This window comes from Amphiura filiformis, chromosome 1, assembly GCF_039555335.1.
Source record: "Amphiura filiformis chromosome 1, Afil_fr2py, whole genome shotgun sequence".
NCBI lineage: Eukaryota > Metazoa > Echinodermata > Ophiuroidea > Amphilepidida > Amphiuridae > Amphiura > Amphiura filiformis.
Window position 1 is genome coordinate 55,689,765 of NC_092628.1, and position 27,731 is coordinate 55,717,495.

Below are 27,731 nucleotides of genomic sequence, written 5' to 3' on the forward strand. Positions count from 1 at the left end.
GTTAAAGCAGTCCTCAAATTTGATCTCTTCAACATGACTAAAAAACACCTTTCTTTCAAAGTATTATTACGAAAGACAACATCTGGTAAATCAATTGCAACATGTACATGGATCAGGTGATACTTTAGTCTAACTTTCTAACTTATTGTATAACTGTTTCATGTATAACTGAGTTAATGTGTCACAAAGGGTACAACTAATTAGGAGAACCATACTCATGACATATTCATTTGTTTTAAATTTACTACTTGTAATAGTTGCTGTAGAAAAGCTGGTGCTCCTTTTGTGAAGACTTTTGTACAAGTTGGGCTCTATATAAAAGAAGTAAATTTTGTATGGACATGAAAGTACTAACTTTAATTTTAATATATATATACTGCACCACAATGCCTCTATTTATTGAATGATTAGTACTTCCATTTTTTGTGAAGAATTTAAATAATTACTGAGACATGGTAAATTAAGTCAATGCACTTTGTAATCAAGGGTGAAAATAAGAGTTTTTCTACCAGGACTCGGTTTTAGGTAAAAGTAAGTCCTGGTTCACCTGACTTTAGTCAGGACCAGGATTCACTTTAGTCTTAAAACAGGACTCACATTGTTTTTAGTAACAGTCAGAATTTAAGCCAAAATGGTAGTAATAATATCTAATGGCACAGTTCAATAGTCTACTTTCAACAATAATAGCTCAAATTCTGACCTCACATTGCAGTGAACCCCCTTTTTGGTTCACCATTTCCTATTTCTTTGGTATCTTAATATAGACTCTATGTGCATGGTGACGGGCTACGGTTCAGGACAAAAAGTGTAGCCCGGTGTTGTGATTTTTAATCTCAATGGGTTACAGTAGGCAACTCATGGTCCTGAAACAAGTCCCATAGCCTGCTTATTTTCACTCTTGCTTGTAATGCTAACTGTATGCAAGGGCTTAGACAGCGACACATCCACCTGTCTATTGCATAGGCAATCACAAACTTGGATGGTCCAAAAAATGCCCAGGCTGTCCATAACATGTCCAATAAAAATGCTTGATGAGATAAATTTACTGTACAATTTCCTTTAGCAAGTCTACTGTTTTTGTAAAATCAACAACTTCAGCCTTTAAATATAAATAAGAAGGCAATCTCTGATGTATTATCTCAGTCGGAGCGAAGTACAACAGTCATCCGCATTTTAATATTGCAAAATATAAATGTTCATAATTCGCCACATGGTGGTGCACTCACTGGCAGCTTGAATCTCAGGTCTGAATAGACATTGAGTATGTAGGCGGCACAGGGACAGGTGGATGGGCAGTTTTTTTATCCTGGCTAAGCCACTGTGTATATGAAAATGCAAGGTCACAACCAAGCAAATGTTTGCTTGGTTGTTTTCCATTTGTTGTAAACTTTTTATTTGTTTTGTTTTGTATTATCATTATTTTTAAATATTTTTTATAAGATACACTGAGAGGCTTGTTTGCATGCAAACTATAGAGTATAAGCTGGGAGTATGGTAATACAAGAGAAGACACACTTTGCGTGCAATGACGGTATCCACAAAAGCAAAGTTTAATTATCGTGTTAATTTAGCAAGGAAGCCCTTGTAGTATATATCAATCTAAATCTGATCTTTCACCTTAGTATAATAGGGTAAATGAGTTGTGTGGTGGTGCCTTAGGAAGATGCCTACAGAAACCGTAGAGGCTGTATTGAATTTATATGTGGATCAAGCCTAGATTTGACCCATTTTCTATTGCAAAATATGATTTCAAACTGTAATGTAGCAGTATTATAGTTTTACCTAAGTTTACTAGCTTTAAAAATATTAAAAAATTAATGTAGTGTTTACTAACTGACAGGGTTTTGTTCTTGCCAGAAAACATATACCGGTATTTTTTTCCTATTTAATATTATATATTATATATCGTTGCTATTTTCATAGGATCACTAGCAGTTTCATGGTATGGATCCCTACTTGCCCATTGAATACATTTGTTGATGTGCAACTCTACCAAGCAATATGAGAACAATATTGATAAAGTTTGTTGATCTAATTGAACCGGGTTCATTAATAGACTTAAGGACATGATCACTTAATTTGCAGAGGGCATAATCAATGTCTACTGCATACCTGAAAATACTGAGATTTAATTCAATGATAAATAATAAATAAAGGAAGATAACACTCTTAAATTATGTGAGTGTCCTACTTTTATTCTCCAGTGATCATGCAGAGTAGCTGGGGAACTATAATTGAAGACCAAATTAAAAAGACAGGTTTGGGTGTGACGTCAGAGCAAAGGTGCGGCATGATTGGTTGCTGACCTGTGCAGTACGGCATTTTGGTCTGGTTGACGGGACATCATACGCAAACTAGTCTTTTTAATTCTGTCTTCAATTATATTAGTTTAACCTCCTCTAAAGCTCGACCAATAGCATGTCCCTGTACCATTAGATGACACATATGTATATTCAATAACTTTTGATATCAAAGGTCCATTTGGAGAGACTGATCGAACTGTAATTTGAATGATCTTTTTGCACCACAGAAACTTCAAAATCAATATATAAATCATGACTTCATTTTTGCTTGTTTGATTGGAATTTGTCAATGGCTCAGCACCAAAAGGATGTATGTTCATAGTTGTTGTGTCTATGATTGCATATGATGTTCATTTTTTGAGCTCACTCGATACTCTACAGTGTATCCCCTGTGCGCAATGGTTTGAGAGAACTCGTGCAAAAACAGGCACTCATAAACACAGCAGCTTATTATAATGGGTTATACATCTTTTTGCTGCCAAGCCATTGCTATGACCCTGTAGGAATGTACCTTGTTAACTGTTCCACATACTTCTTTCCATGCAGTAACATTAATACTATTTTTGCACCTTTTATGTATATATTTTATATATTTTGCTGTAAATATGAAGAGAGTTATTGTATTCTGCGTTTATTTGTACTAAAATATAATGTGTATATTAATCAGAGCATAATTGTGTATTACTTTTTCTTGTAGTTCCAAGTAAATTGCTAATGGAATAAGGAGAACTGATCTTTATACTACTACCCATAAATTCAGCAATATGTGTTACTAAATTCAGAAGCAAAAAATAACAAAAATATTCTTCTCCTTATTTTTATGTACTTGAAAAGTATTTGAAAAGTATCCTTGCATCTAAAATGTTCTTTACTCACCTTGGTTTATACAAAGACACATCAGTTTTTGGTTGATCCTTCATGTAATATTTCATGTATAAAAAAAAGCCTAAGCTAATCCTACCTCTAATCCTAATCCTAAATTTTGTGTATAATTACATGAAGAAATAACAACCAAGTTCACTTAAGGGCTGGGGTATGAACGTTTGGACAGTATTTATTGTGGGACATTAGAGCACATCAGACATATCGAATTGCATTCTGAATACGAAGAATGTCATTCTGATATCAAATAATTTTAATTTTTGAAATCGCAATTTAATACACATTTTATGGCAAATCATTAAAAATTGATATTTTTGATATTTAACAGTACTTACTTGAAGTAAACTTTACAAATCTGATAATTTATACTTAAAGTGTATGTAGGTGGGATGAAAAGCCGACGATCAATTGAAAATTTTGACCTTTCGTATTGAAGATATGGATTTTTTTTCCCAAAACACCAAAAAAAAATTAGGTCTTTTTGGGAAAAAAATCCATATCTTCAATATGAAAGGTCAAAATTTTCAATTGACCGTCGGCTTTTCCTCCCTGCTACATACACTTTAAGAATATGTCATTAGATTTATATAATTTACTTCGAGGACTGTTATATATCAAAAATTTGAAAAATATCAAATTTTATAATTTGTAATAAAATTTGTATTATATTGTGATTTTCAAAAAATGATAAATATTGGATATCAGAAAGACATGCTTCGTATTCAGAATGCAATTCGATAGGTCTGAGGTGCTCTCATGTCCCACAAAAAATACTGTCGAAACGCAATAAACGCTCATTTTAGATCCCTTAATTTTCAACACATTTCTGTTCAGTCTAATCTTGTGCTTGGGTGGAAATTGAGATATACATATATTGAATGAAAGACAAATAATGCTTCAACAAATATGCTGGAACTTACACAAAACTCCAAATCATGCAGAATAAAATTTCTGTAAACTAAATGTGTCTAGTATTTCACTTTTTGTGACAATAAGTTTCCTGAGATGTTTACTGATAGCAATAATGTGTTTGAAACAAATCTCAATTTATCATGCTGTACAGCAAATGACCTGCATTGAAGAGAACTCTAGAGCTGGAGTCTGTCATAAATCGTGTTTCAAATGCAATCATGTATGTAATTTTGACATGCCTTTCACAAGACTTTGCGCCATTCAAGTTCATGTCTATACACTCACCATGGAAGACGTGGCCTTAATCTTCCACACAGGGATCGTGAATTTCAATTGCCAGGGGCTACATCTCTGAATGGGAAAATCTAATGGGAGATTATTAAGGTCATGTCTTCCATGGAAAGTGTATGGATAGCCCAGTAAGATTTATATTACACGTCTATATAATCTCAACTTTTTGTAGTAAACAAATTATTTGCCTTTATAATATTATATAGATAATGATCATGATGTGAAAATCATACAACCTGCTTTTATATGAATAATAAAAACACTTCCTTTAATATTGCTGTTATGTGTCATGTATTAATTTTGTCAACCGTTAATGTCTTGGCCTGTGTGGGAAGATACAATGTAATATACTGTGCACAAAATGTATCCGGACACTTGAAACAAAATCAAAATCTTTTAATACACTATAAATTGCCAAATAAAGTAATTACTAGACTGAGAATTATGTTCTGTGTACTTCCAATTCTGCACTGCAACTTTATTTTCCCCAAATTATACCATTTTGAAAGAAAAAAGCATTTCAAGAGTGACAAGGTTTACATGTACATCGACTTTTTTCTCGAAACACACTATTTATGAGGACATCAAGCGAGTTGATTTGTCATGCTGTAATGAACCTGCTAAAAAGTCAATTTGAATCACCCTGAAGGAAGAAATATCCCAAAATGCGTCACTTTTGAAAATGCTCTCTTTCCCACTCAAATTGGTATAACTTGAAGATAAAGTTGCATCGTGCCAAATGAGGTATCAAAATATGCAGAACAAATATATTTTGATTACTTTAATAATTTGGGAATTTAGGTATAGTGTCTTTAAGACTTTGCTTTTATATACCGGTAAGTTGGATACTTTTTGTGCGCAGTCGAACTCCACTTGTGGTGATGGTATCGACATGAAATAGTACTCGGCAAGGCTGTTACTTATAGCCATGTGCTTTTCAAATACATTCAACAGGGAATGTATACACAGAAACTACAAAAATATTTCAAGGGTAGGAAGATTACTCATTTTATGAACATCATTTCCAATCGAAACTCTTAGCCTGAGAGCTGCATGTTGTGCAACCCTCATCTAACAGAGAACGTATAGATTTAACATAATCCATGATAAAAACAAGGAGGAAACAGATAATACTGATTTACTATACTTCATAATTTATTTATATCATTTCAAAATCACAGCTACAGTCAACATACTTGTAGACATTTTGGTAACATACCACAAATGCAGATCAGCCATTGCAAACACATCCATTATACCGTGGATATAAACTTCCCTTGCATTGTGACAATTTCAGAATAAACACCAGTTCACTATCTTTCACCTCGAGATTGGTAGTGAAGTTGGTCTCTATTTCGCTTGTCACAGTATCCGATCCCTCATTAACCTAATCCTGCAGAGTGTATACACCTGCCTACAAGGTCGGTTTGAACCACACATTGCAAGCAAACTCCAGGTGAAACAAAATATAGTGATATAGTTGTGGTAAGATTCACTTCCATCAAATTATATATTCATAGGCAGATCAGCCATTGCAAACACATCCATTATTACATGTATACCACCTACATGTAGGTATCATTTATACTTCTCTATAAAGTTCCCTTGCACTGCGACAATTTCAGAATTATCACCAGTACACTTTCTTTCACCTCGAGATTGGTACTGGTAGTGACGTTGGTCTCAATTTTGCTTGTCATGGTATCAAATCCCTCCTTAACCTAATCCTGTAGAGTGTATACACATGCCTATAAGGTCGGTTTGCAGCAAGAACCACAGACATTACTACCAAACTCCGGGTGAAACAAAATATAGTCATAGTTCTATTATTTGTGGTAAGTTTCACTTCTACCAAATTATATGTGATGCGATCACGCAAAATCAGTCGGAACTCAGAAATATTCAATTTTCAGTTTCTTATAGGATAGTAAAAAGCATTTAAAAAGCTGCATTTTGCGGAAAACTCCATTATTGACATTGAGCAACCAATTCCAAAGATATAAGCAATTAAAAAGTTTTTAAAACAACTGGAAACAATCGGAAATATTTCCTTTGTTTGGCTATATCTCAGAATCAATATTTCCAAGTTCCGACTGATTTTGATTGATCGCATCACAAATACATGTATACTCATGGACTTATTCTACTGATGAGTTGTAATTTTAGTTGTACTCAATGCAAGTTCATTTTTTGGCTTAGTTCAGGTTATTCACATATTGATGGCATTGTGGGTCTTTACCTATTGATGGTAGGCTAGCTGGTTTAACTCCCAGGAGGGGTACTTCCATGTTGAAATATACTGCCAAAATGGGTCTCTTTTTCACAACAAATCCCTAGACACAGGGATCCTCAGACAAAGCAAAAATGGGGTTATTTTTTCACAAAAGATCTTTAGACATGGGTCCATGTTTCAAACTAATTGTCCTAAAAGAGCAACATTTTGGAAAAATTATGCAAGTACACTCCATGCCCAGTCCAACTGTAGATGCTTTTACATGTAGTACATATCTTCAAAGGTTTCACAATCTCACACAGATATTTCTACTGTGAAACAAATCATCATCTGTAAAAACTGCAACACACAATACATGGTGCTTCTGCAGACTTTAGTTTAAAATAGGGGTATTTGCTTTGGTGATTACTACATTTCAGCATTTTTGAGAGCAGCTCAGTTTAGTCTTCTGTTAGAGTTGAGAATTTGTCTACAAGATTTAAAATACTGCCTGTCCTACAATGATGTTCTCTTAACACATCCACAAATACTACATCACCGTCAGTGGTCATCAGCCAAAGAAAATAAATAATTTGTGCTAGGCAGGAAAACACCTCCTATGTAAATTTTCACTGTTACTCATTTGGCAAAAACATTGAAAAGAACAATTTGTCAAATTTGAAGGCATGGTATGTTGCAGGGGACACAAAAACTGCTTTAATGTTCAAAGATGTTTTTGGGTTTTTTTAGTTATGTGTGTTTAATGTACGTCCCCTGCAAAATGAAAGTAACTTCAGATTTGTTCCCCATTTTGCCAAAAATGAGTAACAGTGAAATTTTACATTGCTGTTTTTCCTGACCAGCAACAAATTAATGTATTATTCTCTGAAAACTGGACTGAGGGAACATATGATATATATCAATTTAAGAACTTGTATTATGGCTAAAAGTTACACCAAAAGAACAATATTTGGTAATGCACAATAACTAATGTACATAAAATGTATGGACCTCAACAGTCAACTAACAGGCAAATATTTTGTAATTTTAAATTTTCATTTTCACTAGCATTCAACCCACTTCAGATTTCACTAGAGGGCAACATAATATTACTTGGATGGGCCTTTGGCCGAATACAAATGAAAGTCTGTTTCAAATCTCATGACGTGTGCATTGGTACAAAAAAAATGTTCATTTCTTGTAGCTTGTAATTGAGTAAATCATTGTTTACTTTCAAAATCCATGAAAATAGATCACATTTCCACAATTTTCACTGAATAACTGCTGACAAGCAAAATATATTGCATAAAGTATCAACTTCTACATAAGCATGGCATATAAACTGTCCAAAACTGGGCTTTACTTTACAAAAAAGAAATTTTTCAAATCTCACGATGTGTGTATTGGTACAAAAGTGCCATGTTTTCTAGTAGCTTGTAATGGAGTAAATCATTGTTTACTTTAGATCACATTTCCACAATTTTCACTAAATAACTGCTGACAAGCAAAATATATTGCATCAACATAAGCATGGCATAATTGTATTAACAAGCAAAATGTCCAAAATTGGGCTTTACTTTATAAAAGAAAATCGTTTTTTTTTAATCGGTCTTCTCTCTTTGCAGTAGCTGTTTGCTGAAGGATGTTTTTAATACTGATATCTATATAGGAAGGATATGTAAAATGTTTGTTTGCAGTCTCTTTCATAGACATTGGCTTAGCCTTAACATATTGACAGTACTGACATGACTCTTCCAACTTCTGCTTGAAATGTCTTCAGCTGTGGTACATGTACATTTGCAATATACATTGGCTGAGTGTTGACATTCATTGACAGTTCTGGCATGACTCTTTCAACTTCTGCTTGAAATGTCTTCAGCTGTGATACATTTGCAATATACATTGGCTGAGTGTTGACATAAATCTCTCAAATGTTTGATGAAGTCTACAGTTCCTGTTGACAGAAAAAGAAAGATATAATTTTATTAGTAAATGGTTAAAAATTGTGACTTTTGATTACTGTTTTATTTTAATCTGGGCAAAGTTACAAACATGATGCCTGATTGCATCCCATTTTCCAGATTCACTACAGTATTCACAGCCAACTGATAAAATTTTGAATGAAAATTCAATGCAAGTTGCATTGAAAGAAACTAATTTTTATTCACATTCACCCAAAACCATCAGGGGAAATCCAATCACATTTGCACCTAAAGATTGCAACTGAAATTCAAGATGGTGGATGTGCTGGAGATTGGACAATTTGCACCTGACAAGCTTAAACTATTGCCATAGTATGACACTTGGAAGGCAAATAACAAACAAAGTTAGTGAAACATTAGGTAACCGATGAGAGGTGGCACTGCATTTTGTTGAAAAAAACATTGGAAATGGCCAATAATTGGAGTGAAAATGAGCTTGATTTTTTTCAGTTCCATTTGTATTTTGTGTGTATCTTTCAGGCATTTGTTTTGGGATAAAAGTATCGCCTGATCCGGTTTCTTTATCAACCATGGGCAACATTAGGTGAGTCATGGGCATAGTACGATGCCCATCGCTCATAGATTTCACTCTTGACAGTGACATCAAAATGAATATTTACCAAGCCTGATCAAAGATCTATAAGTCTGCTTCTAGATTTTAACTACAGAATACATTCATCCTGATTTCTTAACCATCAAGTGATAATATCTATGGCCAAGAGAGAATGGGTATGGAGTGTTTTTATCATCAGCTGTACTGTTGTCATTAGAAGCCACACTTAGGCCAAGAAAAAAAAATAGTTTGCTTGCCCTCAATTGAATTTTAACAATTGGGTCGGTCGGTCGGGATTTCTTTCTTTTTTTTTTTTCTTTTTTTTAATTACTAACAAACTCTACTGTTTGTAATTAATTAAGGCTCAAAATATGAAAAATCAGATAATTTAGATGTCAAAATGAATCAACTAACATTACAAAACAACTAAAATGTTGAACAAAAACTCTAAAATACATTTTTTTACATCTTCAGAATGCAAAAATTTGAAAAGAAAAAAAAACTTTTTCAGGAATTTCCAAAATTAGGGTCGGTATTCTTTTGTACAGTAAATAGAAAAAAAACACTTTTTTCTGATTTCCAAAATTAGGGTCGGTCGGTTGAGGGCAAGCAAACATCTTCTTTTTTTTTTGGCCTTACCTTCCTATTTCTTCCACATTGTTGCTACATTTGATGTAAGCTTCTAAAAATAATTTCATATCCCGGTGACTCCAATGGGCCTGTTTACATGGGTCTATGATCTGAAGAAGAAAGAGAGCAAACCACGGGTAAAAGTATTATATGATCAGTGTAGAGAACTTAAACATATCACTCTTTACAAGTTTGAAGAATGATCAACATGTTAACATATTTACAGACAAATTGTGACACCATCTGGTCCATGGGGGCCAAAGGCGGCACATTTAAGAAAATAGGCATCAAAAAACTTCATAACTATAGAACCAAGTATGCTAGACCTTTGGTGTTTTCAGTAAATGATAGCATATTGTATGTATAATGTAATAATTACAGTAACTCACTTTTCGAAAATGCCTTCTTTGGCCCCATTGACCAGATCGTGTCACAATTAATAAAGTATTTTTCCTGCAGAAAAGAATACTCATCAGCCCTGAAAATAAATTGTAATCAAACAATCCTTTCAAATCTACTAAACCTCCTTTTTTTCCTAAATTTTGGGAATATACATTTTCCCTCCAAATTCCAATATTTTGTCAACACAAGAGAAATAAATGAAATACCTTTACAGTATTTTTGCGTAATTTGTAAATTCACATTCCAAAATATTCATATATTGTGCAACTGCTGCCACATTTTTTATAGAAATGTACAATAGCATAAGACAGCGTTCAAGCTTTGACTTACGTTTGGTGGCCAGAATGGTGGGAACTTAAAGTGAAAGATATCCTACTTAAAGGAACATTTTCTAGGGTGAAATTTTGTGTAGAAACTGAATCTGACATAAAAAATGCATAATTGTCAACTTGAAAATTTCCCCATAGCACAGTACAGGCATATTTCTGCCCGAAGTCCTCAAATTTGAGCGAAAATTGTGCATAAAAAAAATAAGTCCTTTAAAACTGGGACTCTCAGGGCTAAACAAATATAAACTTGCTCTAGAGGGAGGTCTTGGCTATAGCAAGTTTATATTTGTTTAGCCTTAAACCTCACAGTTTTGAAGGACTTATTTTTTTTGCGAAGGCCTTTATTTTTTTCACACCCGCCAAAATGTTAGGGGTAGGGGTAACATATTACTACTTTTATTTTTGTCAGTACATTTAACTGAGTCAAATTTTATATCACTATTTAGCTAATGAAATACTGAACAAGAAGACACAAAAAGCATCTCAATAGCTCATACCATTGAGGAGTTATGGCTTTTTCAAGCTCAAAATTAGGCGAAATTTGCATTTTTTCCCAAACCAATTGTCACCCTGACCCCCAACTTTCTAACCCTGTTACAAAAATAAAGAAATAGATTTATCCCATTTAATGATTTGAATATCACAAATGTACCCTTGTCACATAATTAGCATAAAAAATTAGGCACTACTCAGTAGTTTTCATGTTCATACACTCACAGGAAATTAGCAAGTCAAAATTTTTGTCACCCCAAAACGCCATTTTCGCCAAAATTGGCCCAAAAATGAATTTTTCTCAAAATCAGTGAAAAATAAGGGGTTTTAAGTGCCAAAAACTGAAAATATGTGATATTTTACACCTAGAAACATTTAAGTAATCTAGAATTTGGACTGTTTTCACCCCTAAATATTTTTTTCACACGCGTGTCCGCCAAACGTAAGTCAAAGCTTGAATGCTGTCATAAACTTTCTCCCATTTCAACTGTTGGTCAAATATATGATCAGAATGATCAAGAAAGGTATATTACAATGTACATGGCACAATCAAACATACTGCATTATAAAATGTTCTTGATATTTGATGAAATTTTGTAGGAGTTGGTCATTTTTTATTTTTATCTTAGGTATTATTCTATACATCTAAATTTGCGATCATCTATCTAGCTGGTAGTTATATCACTCATACATAAATTCTAGACAGTTCATTGGTTAATTACCATTTATCATTTTTACCATCACCCTCTCCGTGTGATAGTCTTTACCATCATAGTGCTCTGTCAGTGAGTGCGCCTCCGCCAAGCCGTCATGCTGACTCTTGACTCGCCGATTTGGTTATGGGGTGGACCCCAAAATGTGAAGTATATCACGGCAAAATATGGTGTTATGTTGATGACAAAATGTATTTCCTACCTTAAATAGTATTTTAGTAATAGAATTTATGCATGAGTGATATAAAACAAATATTAACTGTCTTAAATTTCAGTGTAATGGTGAAATATAATCACTGGTGAAAGATGTATTGTTCCATTCCATCCGCTTGTGGAATGGAACAATCCATCTTTCACCTTGTGATTATATTTCAACCATCACACTCATAGACAGTTAATATTTGTATAATATACAACTGATTCCTGATGAGAATATGAATAATTAGTGTTCTATTGGTTTTGCCCATGTAATATTTCTAGCAGTTTGCTTTTAGGACACTCTATTTATTTGTACATTGTATAAATAAACTAAAATGGGCAACACTAATTTGAAGGGCAACACTAATTTGAATACTTACCTTTTCAATAACGTCATTAAAGAAGTCCTTTAACTCTTTGGAATGTATCATACCGCTACCGATGTTGGCAATGGCTCGAGATATAGTCTGAAACAGACAAGTTATACCATGCTATAGATTATAACTGGGTTTTCAATGTATCACATGGACATAATAGAAGTCTATATATAGCAGGTCTTATGCAGTTATATGCGAAATGATCAAGGTAAATGAGTCATTTAAAATCAAATCAAAGTAATTTCACTGTTTCATTTGATTTTGTTGCCCATTGTAAACTGGTCTAAATTTTGAGAGCATTTCAAATCATTCAGCTACAGAGCTTCTCTTGCACTATGACTTGCATGTTGAGAGCACCATTGCCCAATGGTAAAAGTTTGAATTTGGTGCGTCAGAACTCAAGTTCGATCACCCGAGGAGGTAAAAATAATTAACATATATATGTGATGTGATCAAGCTAAATGATTTGTTTGTTGCTAATATTAATTTTGAGATATAGTCAACTCCCTGTGTTCAACTTCCTTTGTATTCTACTGTTCTGAGCAATACTAAAATTACCATATCTCAGGAACCATAAGTCCAATTGTGATGGAGTTTCCAACAAATTAAAGCTCTGAAAATGGATGGTGCATACAATGAACTTAAAACATTTTGTTTGATGATCACATCACACATCTGCTCTCTCTATTACTGCATTTGAATTATAGAGCATATGCAGTAGATGACAAAAACATTGCAGTCACTTCAGTGCAAATCAATGCATGGCCATTCATACACCCTGCCTTGGGTGTGATCGTATAATGATTCACCCACATCAAATATAAAATATCACTGTCTCTACAATATACTTCCAATCCTTAGGGTCTGGATATTTACTGCATCTCTTATGCACCTTCAAATTTTCATTGCAAAAAAACAATGAAAAAGTCAGCCATGGGCACGAGAGACAAAATTAAATCCTTCAGTCATCACCATTCCTGCTGCTGGCCAAGCAAACTTTGCTGTATCTTATTGAAACGATTCTGAAAACCAGGTGGCTTACGTTTTTCAGCAACATGAGAACTGTTTTGTCTCTGAAATTTAGATATGGACAGAGAAAACTAAAGCTGTTACAGAAATGACCGCATTCTAATCAATTGAAATACCTTGACTTGAAACATGACTCAACTGACTCAACCACATAATAAATATATTCTCATTACCTTGAAGTTTGATTCCACATCTGCATGTACCCTGTCCTCCATTTTACCTTTCAATGCAGTACAAACAAAACTGAAAAAAATTACAGATACAGGAATTTGAGTAATGAATCGACTTTGTTTGGGAGCTATACCAATTGTCCTCTTTTTAACAAATAAAAGAAAGGGTGAATGGTTGCAGAAAAACTTTGTTTTGTTCAAAGAGTTTCAGATAGAATACACATCATTAATTTTTGTCTACTGTCAGTTTGTTATTAATTATCCCTGTTGGAATAATTATTACTGCCAACTTGTGTATCAATGGGTGATGTGATCCAAATTGTAAGTAATGATCAGTGTGCGTAGGTTTTCTGTAAACATTTGAAGTTAGCGAACCATCGTTCTTCACACTAATCAGGCAGTCTAAGGATTAGTGTGCGGCGACGCTGATTGTTCTGCTGCCTATGTTGGTGAAATAAAACAAGCCTTGAAAGCTAGACTCAATCAACATAGGAGGCCCAGTACAAACGAGGCCCAGAACTCCGCCGTGTACCTTCACCTTAAAGACACTGGTCATAATATTGACACAGAGGACGCAGTGATTCTCGATAAGGAGGAACAGTGGCATAGGAGAGGCATTAAGGAAGCCATCTGGTAGAGAGTAGAGCAGCCGTCACTTAACAAGAAAGGGGGACTGAGACACAACTTATCTTACGCATGGGGCCGGGCCATCAAGATGATCCCTAGCCGTCTCAAAGTGTCACATGACCAGCCCAGCGGGTCAGTTGCCTGATGAAGTCTGATGGTTTCAGACGCAACGTAAAAAGTTGAAAAAAAAATGTAAATTCCAGTATTTGATTGAATTCAAAACCTTGTGATTTAAACAACTGGATGACTAAGAATATTCACTATTTTTTATTACCTTTTATGTTGATCACTTGTATCTTTGTCAACTATAAGTTTGAGCTCTCTCAACTGTTGTAAGAACTCTCTTTCAAAATCGGCATCTAAATCTTCCTTACGGGAATCTGTAAAAATAAGAGAGAGAGTCAAGAAATAAGTGTAAACCTATCCCACGATGTTGTAAAATTTCAAATTGTGTCTCAAATTATTTTTCTCTTAGTTTGAAAACTAAAACCACACTTTTGAAGTTGTGGTGTCATCCCTGCAATTGTTATTACATCGCCATTTTCAAGTAAACAATACTTGCCATATTTGTTCCAATAAGTGCCCATACCCCAATAAGCGCCCATCCAGGGTATTTTCAATTTGCTAAAGGGTACCATTAATGTTGAATAAATAAATAAATGCTGACATTCATATAGCGCCTTTCACATGTATCAAAGCGCTTTACATTTATTCCGCTGTCATTAGAATACGTCAGCTGTCATAAAACACCAAGGCATGCTAATACCTTTGGGCTGCGCTCAATGCGGTGCTTATTGGAATGAATAGAGTATTTTTTATTTTTTTTTTTTTTTATTATTATGACTTTCAAGTTTAATTCAAACTAGGCATGTGTAAAACCAAATGAACAAGATGCAAATTGCGGCACCACACACATCTTTTCATGGGAATAACCAAAACTGAATGAACCAACATCACTTTATTTGGTACTTTCATTGTATTGTATAGCCCAAAGACCCTTGAATCTATCAGAACAATGTCACAGAATCCCTTGGGTTCAAAAGTTCAGGAACCTTTCATTGCATTTTTGTATCCCAAAGACCCTTAACTTCTATTACAACACTATCAACATATCCCTTGGGTTCAAAGGTACAGGATAAAAGTTCAGGATATCCTGAACATTTTTATAGGGGGATTCTGTGACAGTGCTCTAGTAGATATTAAGAGTGAAAACCAATGTAATGAAAGTGTACAGACATTGACAGGGCATGACCTGGGAGACAATGCTGGATGTCAGTGTCTTAGTCTACAATTGCTTCATCTACACCTGTTGGTAAACCATGGTATTTCATTTAAGTGTCTGCATGCATTTAAACATTGTATAATGTATTGTCTATATAATGGAGAAAGTCTGAAGCCTGAAGTAGATAATATTCACTGGTAACTACCTATTCTATGTGCCTGACAAATTCTCTCAGTGTTCGAAATAAGCACTTATCCTCTTGTCCTCTTGCCCAAAAATCACTGGGGACAACCATATTGAGCTATGTACTTATCCCCTGGACAACCACTATATTTTACCTCCAAAAGTATGACACATTTTGGGGACAACCAAAATGTATTGAGGACAAGCAGAATTTATGCTTTAGTTATCCCCGGGATAACCTCCATATTTTCCTTATTTTGGACACTAGTGACAATTCATATCCAATTATTTTAGGGAGATATGTATATGTTGCTTGTGACAACTGCATTCTTTTGAATGGACGTACCAAGTTTTCTGTGAAATTTCCTGCATAAAAACTTAATAATATGGGTAAATATCTTTGATTGCAGGCATTTACACCTAGGGTGTGTGTGGGGGGGGTGTATGTGTTTGATCTGTTCAAGCTTACCTGTTGACCCAACAGTCCAGTTACTAATCATAAGGTCAGCGCACACCACTAGGTCATTAAAAGTCAAATATTGCACTCTTTTCTTGCCCGTCTCAAAACGATTGTTAGCAAAAAATACTATGGCACAATATTTCCTGTAAAAATGAGTAAACAAAGAAAACAGTTTAAGTTTATACAAAGCTGTTGAAAACTGTAGCAATTTCTAGTGGCAAAAAAGTGCATTTTATAATCAAATGCAGTAAACCTTTGACGAGTGCGTATTTTAAGTATGCATCACGTATTTACTGTGTTGGACGCACTTGTCTCTGATTGGCTGCTGAGGCAATCTGCTGCTGCAGAGTACAAATTTATGAATGAACTGTGCGTCGTACGCGTTATTAGCTCCGAATTTGCAACATCGGGGTAGTCGCACTCGTCAAAGGTTTGCTGCATTTGATTATAACAATATGTTCTTTCAATGTTGAGGAGTAGGAACTGGAAGACTGAAAGTGTTGAATTCTCAGCAATTTACACATAATATGGGAGTGATGGCTTTTTATATGTACTCCCAAGTGTCTCAATGTTCAACAGCATTGCCTAATATCCCGCTCATATTGATTATACATGTAACATAATTTCAGTTATTTGAAGGTCTGATGATATAACAAAATACATTATACACATGTATAATACTTACTTTGCTAACTCCTCTGAAAGTAGGAAGTGTGTTTGAATATTTTTGACCATTGGTCCTTCCATGTCCTCCACTGTCTTGAACACCCTCTTGAAATTATCATACTATCAAGTTAAACAATAGCAGAATATATGCATGGTCAAAAGTGAACAAATCAAAACATAAAAAAAATCATAATTTTTTGGAATTGACTAAATATGACAAGAGTTGCAACCAACTACATGTATGTTGAAAACATAATTGGGAGAATGATTGGGGTTTTTTTAATCAATACCATTTTAAATCTCACTGCTCAACTGGTAGCAGCACCTACTATGGGTCATAGGCCCTGCTTTCAAAATACTATCTTTAGAACTATATTAATTTCTTGACTAACTGGAGAGAAAAAATAGCATGTATTTATTCCTTTTTAATCTGATGAGGTAATTAACCTTAAATCACCACTTTTACTCTAATTAATTTGTCATTTATGCTTGCTACCTACAATGTAGCAAGAGTGATATCATTTTATTAGATCATGTGTCTATAAAATACAAATAACATGTCATGCAACAAGCTTCTTTAGGAAAGCTGATCTAGATCCCCTGAGTTCCCTGGTTGAAATCCTAGATGAGGCAATGATCATTTCATTCACTCCACTATAGGTCAACTCAGGAGCAAATTCGGAATCAAGGTCTTACCTGTCTTCTGCAGCTTTTGAGCGGTACTTTAGTCTTCTCACTTATTTCATCTAGGTCTTTTCTATGCTTACTGGAAAGTTTTTTACCCATTATCTCTCTGGCCATTGTGTAATCTAATTCGTAATATCTGTAAAATACATGTAAGGATGGACACATTTAAAGGCTACATGAAAACACTCATGGTAATGAATGAATCAATTAATTTGAGGTACAATATAAAATGTTGGCTTTTGTAATGTGAAGGTATATGGTCCAATTTCCCACTTCACCTCATCAAAATTTATATGTAGAGAAAGCTCATGTTTTTCACATTTCAGTACAATTTTAGGCCTGAGATCTGATCCTATAGACAGTATATTCTGTCAGTCCATAAACATCTCTAGTCTCGGGCCCAAACTGCATAACTACAACGGTTTGTTATGAACAACAGAAACCGACTGTGAAGGAGGCTACATAGCCATGTTGTTGGAGTGACATTCAATTTCAGAAACAACGACACTCGGCCATGGAATTTAATTTTAAGTTTGTCAGTATATAAACAGTAAATCAAGTAAGTTTCTTCCACTCTGAAGACTTAGAAACGGTTGTTTGATTCCACTGACTATTTGCGATCAAAATTTACATAACACCAATGACAGAAATCATCAACAAAAATTGAATCAGGGACTTGTTTTCACTCGACCGTGAGTCGCATCATCAACCGGAAGTGACGTGGCACGGACCGACAGAATAGACAAGACAACAGCAGGGTCTTAGCTAGAAATTGAGAGTTGCCCGTCATTTGAATAAAATTGCCTGTCCTAATTTAACCTTTAAAACATTTATCAGACATCTATAGCCCATTGGGGGTTCAAAAATGTGCTGATATGGCCTTCTCCTACAAATTTGGTCTACTTAAAAGGTCAATTAGCTTCTCAAAACATAAAATTTATAATATACCATCTGTCAAAGGCATTAATTTTGCCCGTCCCAGGAGCAAACTCCCCGTCTGAAATGACGGCCAGACGGGTCCCAGGAGCAAACTCCCGGTCTGAAATGACGGCCAGACGGGTGGCTAGCTAAGACCATGGACAACAGACTAGTAATTTCAATTCCCACGTTGAAGTACCACTGTGATAAATATTTGCTTGTCATATCCAAATTGCTGGAATAATTTAAATAACTAATTGGGATTGATTTGGTGATAGGTGTCGAGCTTGGTGTAGGTACAAAACACCATGAAAGAACCGGACCACATCCACCTTTAAAGTTTTGCAATATTCAACCAAATATAATAGTCCCTGACATTATATCTTCATAATCACAACTGCTGTTATACTCAATATACATGATTCCTACATGCAGGTTGCAACAATGTGATTAGATCTATTTGTGTGAATCATTCAAACCATGAATGTCTTGTTGCAATATTTGATCACCTATTAGGTATTAATAGGTAATCAGTCACTGCAAGTACATATGGGCAATTCCGAGCAAAAGTGGTCGTGACTCAAAAAAAAAAATTGCCTCTAAATATTTCATTTAACTTTCATATTATTTCAAACAGATGTAAGGTTCAAGTTATAAACTTTTTTCGGCATTTTTCTAACATTTTGTTTCAAAAAAAATTTCTTTAAATTTGGAGAGTGTATTTTAAGTGGAAAAATCCTGTTCAACTTAGATATTTTCCAAGTGTCATTATATTAAACATGGGCACTGTTGTTTTAAATTTGATTCATTTTATATGTATGAAATATGGTCTTCCAGAAATATTCATGACATTGTAATTAACCCCCACTAATTTTATCCTTTCAATGTGCTTTAAGGTTACACAAAGAGACGTATAAAAAACGTATAAAAGACGTATAAAGTTGTTCTCTAAAACAGAGTTTTCTCAGTAATCAAATATCGCAGCGAGTGAAATGTTGGTGCATTGGATGTAGCTTAACATTTTTGTGTGTGTTATATACAAATTATTAAAATAAATGAGGTATGAAGTTACTCCATTTCCGGAGGTTCTAAGCCGCTATAAAACCTCCAAAACGGAGTTCTGCGTATAACGTCTTGCCAGAAACTCCGTTTTGAGGTTCTGACTATTATTATAGTTAATAAAACCACAGCGTGCATAAAACCTCCAAAATCGGAGTTTTTCGCCAGCATAAAACTCCGATATTTGGAGGTTTTGCGTATCAAAACTCCAAAATATTATAATGGATCAAAACAGTGACTACTTCATTACATTTAGTATAAAAAACTCCAAAATCGGAGTTTTTTAGCGCCCGCTAAAACCTCCGATAAGTTTTTGCGTATCAAAACTAATATTATAATAAATGTTTAAACATGCTTAACTTCATTACATTTTATCATAAAAAACTCCAAAATCGCCGTCCTAAAACCTCCGATATTGGAGTTTTTGCGTATCAAAACTAATATTATAATAAATGTTTAAACATGCTTAACTTCATTACATTTAGTATACGCCAAAAACTCCAAAATCGGAGTTTTTTAGCCCGTCATAAAACCTCCGATATTGGAGTTTTGCGTATCAAAACTAATATTATAATAAATGTTTAAACATGCTTAACTTCATTACTTTTAGTATCATAAAACCTCCAAAATCGGAGTTTTTTGCCGAGTAAAACCTCCGATATTGGAGTTTTGCGTATCAAAACTAATATTATAATAAATGTTTAAACATGCTTAACTTCATTACTTTTTAGTACGCATAAAACCTCCAAAATCGGAGTTTTTCGCCGTCCCAAAACCTCCGATATTGGAGTTTTTATGCATCAAAACTAATATTATAATAAATGTTTAAACATGCTTAACTTCATTACTTTTAGTATCAAAACCTCCAAAATCGGAGTTTTTAAGCCCATAAAACCTCCGATATTGGAGTTTTTGCGTATCAAAACTAACATTATACTAAATGTTTAAACATGCTTAACATCATTACTTTTAGCATACGCAAAACCTCCAAAATCGGAGTTTTTTGCGCCCGTCGCAAAACCTCCGATATTGGAGTTTTTGCGTATCAAAACTAATATTATAATAAATGTTTAAACATGCTTAACTTCATTACTTTTAGTATCAAAAACTCCAAAATCGGAGTTTTTAGCCCGTCATAAAACCTCCGATATTGGAGTTTTGCGTATCAAAACTAACATTATAATAAATGTTTAAACATGCTTAACTTCATTACTTTTAGTATACATAAAAACTCCAAAATCGGAGTTTTGTAGCCCGTCCTAAAACCTCCGATATTGGAGTTTTTGCGTATCAAAACTAACATTATACTAAATGTTTAAACATGCTTAACTTCATTACTTTTAGTATCATAAAACCTCCAAAATCGGAGTTTTTAAGCGCCCGTATAAGGCCTCCGATATTGGAGTTTTTAGCGTATCAAAACTAATATTATAATAAATGTTTAAACATGCTTAACTTCATTACTTTTAGTATACGCATAAAAACTCCAAAAAACTAAAACCTCCGATATTGGATTATAATTATAATAAATTTTTAAACATGCTTAACTTCATTACTTTTAAGTATACGCAAAACCTCCAAAATCGGAGTTTTTTGCGCCCGTGTCATAAAACCTCCGATATTGGAGTTTTTTGCGTATCAAAACTCAATGTTATAAAAATTGTTTACACTTAACTTCATTACTTTTAGTATAAAAACTCGGAGTTTTTTAGCGCCCTGCTAAAATCTAAAACCTCCGATATTGGAGTTTTTGCGTATCTCCAATCAAAACTAATGTTATAAAAATTGTTTAAACATGCTTAATTTCATTACTTTTAGTAGTAGTGCATAAAAACTCCAAAATCGGAAAACCTCCATTTTTTAAATTGAATATATCGGACCCCTTGAAACGTCGATAATGTATTCAAGTCATTACAATTGAGAAATCTTTTGTCGGTATATGTGATGCAACCTCATTGAAACCTCAATAATATATTCAAGTCATTGCAATTGGGACATCATTTGTCAATATACGTGTGATCTGCCGACAATAAACACCGCTAATGAGTTTCCTATTCACCTTGGCTTATCTTATAGGAGAGTAAGCGCTCTTTATGGGATTAGCTTATAAGGCGCTCTTTATGGCAACAATTATTCCTACTTTACCCAAGGTTATTTAGGATAAGCCAAAGTTTATCGACGTTCTTTTGAACTAGTCATTCATGCAGCACTTTTAAGTTTCATGAAAGTTTTGGCAAATATAAAAAGAAAGGGAAATATTATTAAGATTTCACCAAAAAATAATGATAAAATAAAGGATAATAAAACATATTTCAAGTTGAAATAAATGGTGGATTTAGCGTATCCACACGAATAGCATAATAATATTTAAACTTCCGAAATGTAATACTTTTAAACATGCTTAATCTTAATTACTTTTAGTATCGCATAAAAACTCCAAAATCGGAGTTTTAAGCCCGTCACTAAAACCTCCGATATTGGAGTTTTTGCGTATCAAAACTAATGTTATAAAAATTGTTTAAACATGCTTAATCTTAATTACTTTTAGTATACGCATAAAAACTCCAAAATCGGAGTTTTTGCGCCCGTCTAAAACCTCCGATATTGGAGTTTTGCGTATCAAAACTAATGTTATAAAAATTGTTTAAGGGATCTAGAATGGCGTTTATGGCGTTCGACAGTATTTTTTGTGGGACATGAGAGCACCTCAGACCTATCGAATTGCATTCTGAATACGCAGAATGTCTTTCTGATATCAAATAATTTTCATTTTTTGAAAATCACAATATAATATAAATTTTATGACAAATTATAAAAATTTGATATTTTTCAAATTTTTGATATATGACAGTCCTCGAAGTAAATTATATAAATCTAATGATATATTCTTAAAGTGTATGTAGCAGGGAGGAAAAGCCTGACGGTCAATTGAAAATTTTGACCTTTCATATTGAAGATATGGATTTTTTCCCAAAAAGACCTAATTTTTTTTGGTGTTTTGGGGAAAAATTCCATATCTTCAATCTGAAAAGGTCAAAATTTTCAATTGATCGTCGGCTTTTCATTACATACACTTTAAATATAAATCATCAGATTTATAAAGTTTACTTCAAGTACTGTTAAATATCAAAAATATCAATTTTTAATGATTTGCCATAAAATGTGTATTAAATTGCGAAATTCAAAAAATCAAAATTATTTGATATCAGAATGACATTCTTCGTATTCAGAATGCAATTCGATATGTCTGATGTGCTCTAATGTCCCAAAATAAATACTGTCCACACGTTCATACCCCAGCCCTTAACTCCAAAATCGGAAAACCTCAATTTTTTTAGTATATACGCAAATACTCCAAAATCGGATGAGATTTTTTTTTTGTGAAGGTGACAGACCTGCTATTGAATATATCGGACCCCTTGAAACGTCGATAATGTATTCAAGTCATTGCAATTGGGAGATCATTTGTCGGTACGTGTGATCCGCCGACAATAATTTTATATTTGCCAAAACTTTCATGAAACTTCAAAGTGCTGCATGAATAACTAATTCAAAAGAACGTCGATAAACTTTGGCTTATCCTAAATAACCTTGGGTAAAGTAGGAATAATTGTTGCCATAAAGAGCGTCTTATAAGCTAATCCCATAAAGAGCGTCTTACTCTCCTATAGATAAGCCAAGGTGAATAGGAAACTTATTAGCGGTGTTTATTGTCGGCAGATCACACGTATATTGACAAATGATGTCCCAATTGCAATGACTTGAATATATTATTGAGGTTTCAATGAGGTTGCATCACATATACCGACAAAGGATTTCTCAATTGTAATGACTTGAATACATTATCGACGTTTCAAGGGGTCCAATATATTCAATTTAAAAAAAGTGGAGGTTTTCCGATTTTGGAGTTTTTGCGTACATACTAAAAGTAATTAAGATTAAGCATGTTTAAACAATTTTTATAACATTAGTTTTGATGCTTAAAAACTCCAATATCGGAGGTTTTTGACGGGCTAAAAAACTCCGATTTTGGAGTTTTTGCGATACTAAAAGTAATGAAGTTAAGCATGTTTAAACAATTTTTATAACATTAGTTTTGATCTTTTAAAAACTCCAATATCGGAGGTTTTTGACGGGCAGTATAAAAACTCCGATTTTGGAGTTTTTGGCGTATACTAAAAGTAATGAAGTTAAGCATGTTTAAACAATTTTTATAAAATTAGTTTTGATGCGCAAAAACTCCAATATCGGAGGTTTTGCGACCGGCGCAAAAACTCCGATTTTGGATAGTAAAAGTAATTAAGATTAAGCATGTTTAAACAATTTTATAACATTAGTTTTGATGCTAAAAACTCCAATATCGGAGGTTTTATGACGAGCATAAAAACTCCGATTTTGGAGTTTTTATGTATACTAAAAGTAATGAAGTTAAGCATGTTTAAACAATTTTATAACATTAGTTTTGATACATAAAAACTCCAATATCGGAGGTTTTTGACGGGTAAAAACTCCGATTTTGGAGTTTTTGCATATACTAAAAGTAATTAAGATTAAGCATGTTTAAACAATTTTATAACATTAGTTTTGATACATAAAAACTCCAATATCGGAGGTATTGCGACGGGCGAAAAAAACTCCGATTTTGGAGGTTTTGCGTATACTAGTAAAAGTAATGAAGTTAAGCATGTTTAAACATTTATTATAATATTAGTTTTGATACATAAAACTCCAATATCGGAGGTTTTATGACGGGCTAAAAAACTCCGATTTTGGAGGTTTTGCATATACTAAAAGTAATTAAGATTAAGCATGTTTAAAAGTATATTACATTTCGGAAGTTTAAATATATAATTATGCTATTCGTGTGGATACGCATAAATCCACCATTTAATTCAACTTGAAATATGTTTTATTATCCTTTATTTTATCATTATTTTTTTTTTGAAATCTTAACAATATTTCCCCTTTCTTTTTATATTTGCCAAAACTTTCATGAAACTTAAAAGTGCTGCATGAATGACTAATTCAAAAGAACGTCGATAAACTTTGGCTTATCCTAAATAACCTTGGGTAAAGTAGGAATAATTGTTGCCATAAAGAGCGTCTTATAAGCTAATCCCATAAAGAGCGTCTTACTCTCCTATAAGATAAGCCAAGGTGAATAGGAAACTCATTAGCGGTGTTTATTGTCGGCAGATCACACGTATATTGACAAATGATGTCCCAATTGCAATGACTTGAATATATTATTGAGGTTTCAATGAGGTTGCATCACATATACCGACAAAAGATTTCTCAATTGTAATGACTTGAATACATTATCGACGTTTCAAGGGGTCCGATATATTCAATTAAAAAAAATGGAGGTTTTTGCGTATACTATTACTAAAAGTAATTAAGATTAAGCATGTTTAAACAATTTTATAACATTAGTTTTGATACGCAAAAACTCCAATATCGGAGGTTTTATGACGGTATAAAAACTCCGATTTTGGAGGTTTTGCGTATACTAAAAGTAATGAAGTTAAGTATGTTTAAACATTTATTATAATATTAGTTTTGATACGTTAAAACTCCAATATCGGAGGTTTTATGACGGCGCTAAAAACTCCGATTTTGGAGGTTTGGCGATACTAAAAGTAATGAAGTTAAGCATGTTTAAACATTTATTATAATATTAGTTTTGATATGCATAAAAACTCCAATATCGGAGGTTTTATACGGGCTAAAAACTCCGATTTTGGAGGTTTTATGATACTAAAAGTAATGAAGTTAAGCATGTTTAAACATTTATTATAATATTAGTTTTGATACATAAAAAACTCCAATATCGGAGGTTTTATGACGGGCGCAAAAACTCCGATTTTGGAGGTTTTTGCGATACTAAAAGTAATGAAGTTAAGCATGTTTAAACATTTATTATAATATTAGTTTTGATACATAAAAACTCCAATATCGGAGGTTTTTACGGGCGCAAAAAACTCCGATTTTGGAGGTTTTGCGTATACTAAAAGTAAGGAAGTTAAGCATGTTTAAACATGTATTATAATATTAGTTTTGATACGCAAAAACTCCAATATCGGAGGTTTTGCGAAGGCGAAAAAACTCCGATTTTGGAGTTTTTGCGTATACTAAAAGTAATGAAGTTAAGCATGTTTAAACATTTATAATATAATGTTAGTTTTGATACATAAAAACTCCAATATCGGAGGTTTTTACGGTAAAAACTCCGATTTTGGAGGTTTTGCGTATACTAAAAGTAATGAAGTTAAGCATGTTTAAACATGTATTATAATATTAGTTTTGATACGCAAAAACTCCAATATCGGAGGTTTTGCGACGGGCGCAAAAACTCCGATTTTGGAGGTTCGCGGAGTACTAAAAGTAATGAAGTTAAGCATGTTTAAACATTTATTATAATGTTAGTTTTGATATGCAAAAACTCCAATATCGGAGGTTTTATGACGGGCTAAAAACTCCGATTTTGGAGGTTTGGCGATACTAAAAGTAATGAAGTTAAGCATGTTTAAACATTTATTATAATATTAGTTTTGATATAAAAACTCCAATATCGGAGGTTTTTGACGGGCTAAAAACTCCGATTTTGGAGTTTTTGCATATACTAAAAGTAATTAAGATTAAGCATGTTTAAACAATTTTATAACATTAGTTTTGATACGCATAAAAACTCCAATATCGGAGGTATTATGACGGGTGCAAAAACTCCGATTTTGGAGGTTTTATGTATACTAGTAAAAGTAATGAAGTTAAGCATGTTTAAACATTTATTATAATGTTAGTTTTGATACATAAAAACTCCAATATCGGAGGTTTTATGACGGCAGTATAAAAACTCCGATTTTGGAGGTTTTGCGTATACTAAAAGTAATGAAGTTAAGCATAAACATTTATTATAATGTATAACTCCAATATCGGAGGTTTTTGACGGGCGCAAAAACTCCGATTTTGGAGGTTTTATGACGCTATGGTGGTTTATTAACTATAATAATAGTCACTGTCGTCCATGCTAAAAACCTCCAAAACGGAGTTTCTGCGACGTTATATCGCGCAGAACCTCCGGTTTTGGAGGTTTTGCGCTCGGGCGCAGAACCTCCGGAAATGGAGTAACTACATACATGAATAAATTTGAAAATCCTTCGTTTAAAGCATTTTTACCCACCATGTTCACAAGATCAAAAACACGTTCCATGAGGTTTTTTTTTTCAAATGTGCGCTCCGTATAAATCCACACCGAAGCGATTGTTTTCTTCTTTTTCAGTATTGTATTACAAATCGATCAAAGAAATAATGTTGCCATGGGGAAGAACCAAATACAGTGCCGATTAAATTTTAAAAGCCCGTTTTGGGGGAAAATTTTGGAGAATTTGCTTGAGAAAAAGCTGGTTTGTGAAATTATCGATATCTTGATTACGAGGCGTTAATTTAGACATCTGAATACCTACATTATTTCTCAACATTCTGCCAATTGCTATTCCATTTGATTTTCACTCCAAATTGAAGCTAGTTTTGCAAAAAAACGAGGTTTTCCTCCATCAGTTCGTTCAAAATTTCAGCGCCAACATGCGTGTTTATTCTAAGAGCCATAATGCGGACGCGATTGTAATCATGTTCAATTGCATCCAATTATAGTTATATCATCCGCTTTGAGAACAGTCAATTGCGTAAGCTGATCTATGGCCGAGTGGATAGAGCGTTGGACTGGGAATCTAATAGGCCTATAAACTATTTTTGTGGGTTCGAGTCTCCGTGTGGCTGAATTTTCTTTTTTTCTCTCTTTTCTCATTTTACTTCCTTTCTTTCCTCTTTTCTTTCTCCCTTTCTTTTTCATTTCTTTTTTTTTTTCATTTCTTTCTTTCTTTCTTTCTTTTTCGTTCATTTTCTTTCTCTCTCTTTCTTTCTCTTTTTCATTATTTCTTTATTCTTTCTTGCTCCTTTCTTTTTAGTTTTATTTGATTGATTCCCTGAGTGCAGTGAATCGTGATTGATTGTTTTTCACTTTATATAATTCAGAAATTTGTAGGCCTGCTAAGTCTGTCTTTTTGATTTTCATCCCAAATTCGATTTACAAATAATTGCTTTTTGATATTGTTGTTGTTGCCTACCCTTACATTGTAATCAGGGGAATAGCAGCATTGATTTCATCATAGATATCAAGGCTATAAATTCAAAATCAACACATTTTCCAGGGCGTAGCTTGACTGAAGTGCCCCAATCAATTTTAAAATTTATAAAATCCTTGTGAAAATTGCAAAGCGGCTTGTGACACCCCGCATCCGAGCTCCGGGCACGAGCTAAGCCAAGTTTCATAGCCTTTTCATGTCTTGACCGTGGATCGATATTCTATTGTAAGTAGGCCTCACGTCCCGTGCACGCTTGTTCATTTTCTGCATGGCTGTTTCTGTTATGAACTTAC

General features: G+C 33.7%; 1 protein-coding gene across 1 annotated transcript in view; it reads right to left on the reverse strand.

Moving 5' to 3' along the window:
- Positions 1-5,558: 5,558 nt before the first annotated feature.
- The window catches only part of LOC140149209 (acidic fibroblast growth factor intracellular-binding protein-like), a 29,526-nt gene continuing 7,353 nt past the window's right edge, over positions 5,559-27,731 (reverse strand). Inside the window, exons 3-10 of the mRNA XM_072171430.1 lie at positions 17,330-17,456; positions 16,653-16,753; positions 15,977-16,110; positions 14,377-14,482; positions 13,479-13,548; positions 12,280-12,366; positions 9,775-9,875; positions 5,559-8,554 (exon numbers count right to left, since the gene is read on the reverse strand). Of these exons, the coding sequence (XP_072027531.1) occupies positions 8,476-8,554; positions 9,775-9,875; positions 12,280-12,366; positions 13,479-13,548; positions 14,377-14,482; positions 15,977-16,110; positions 16,653-16,753; positions 17,330-17,456 (805 nt within the window). The 3' untranslated portion in view covers positions 5,559-8,475. The remainder of the gene's footprint in view (positions 8,555-9,774; positions 9,876-12,279; positions 12,367-13,478; positions 13,549-14,376; positions 14,483-15,976; positions 16,111-16,652; positions 16,754-17,329; positions 17,457-27,731) is intronic.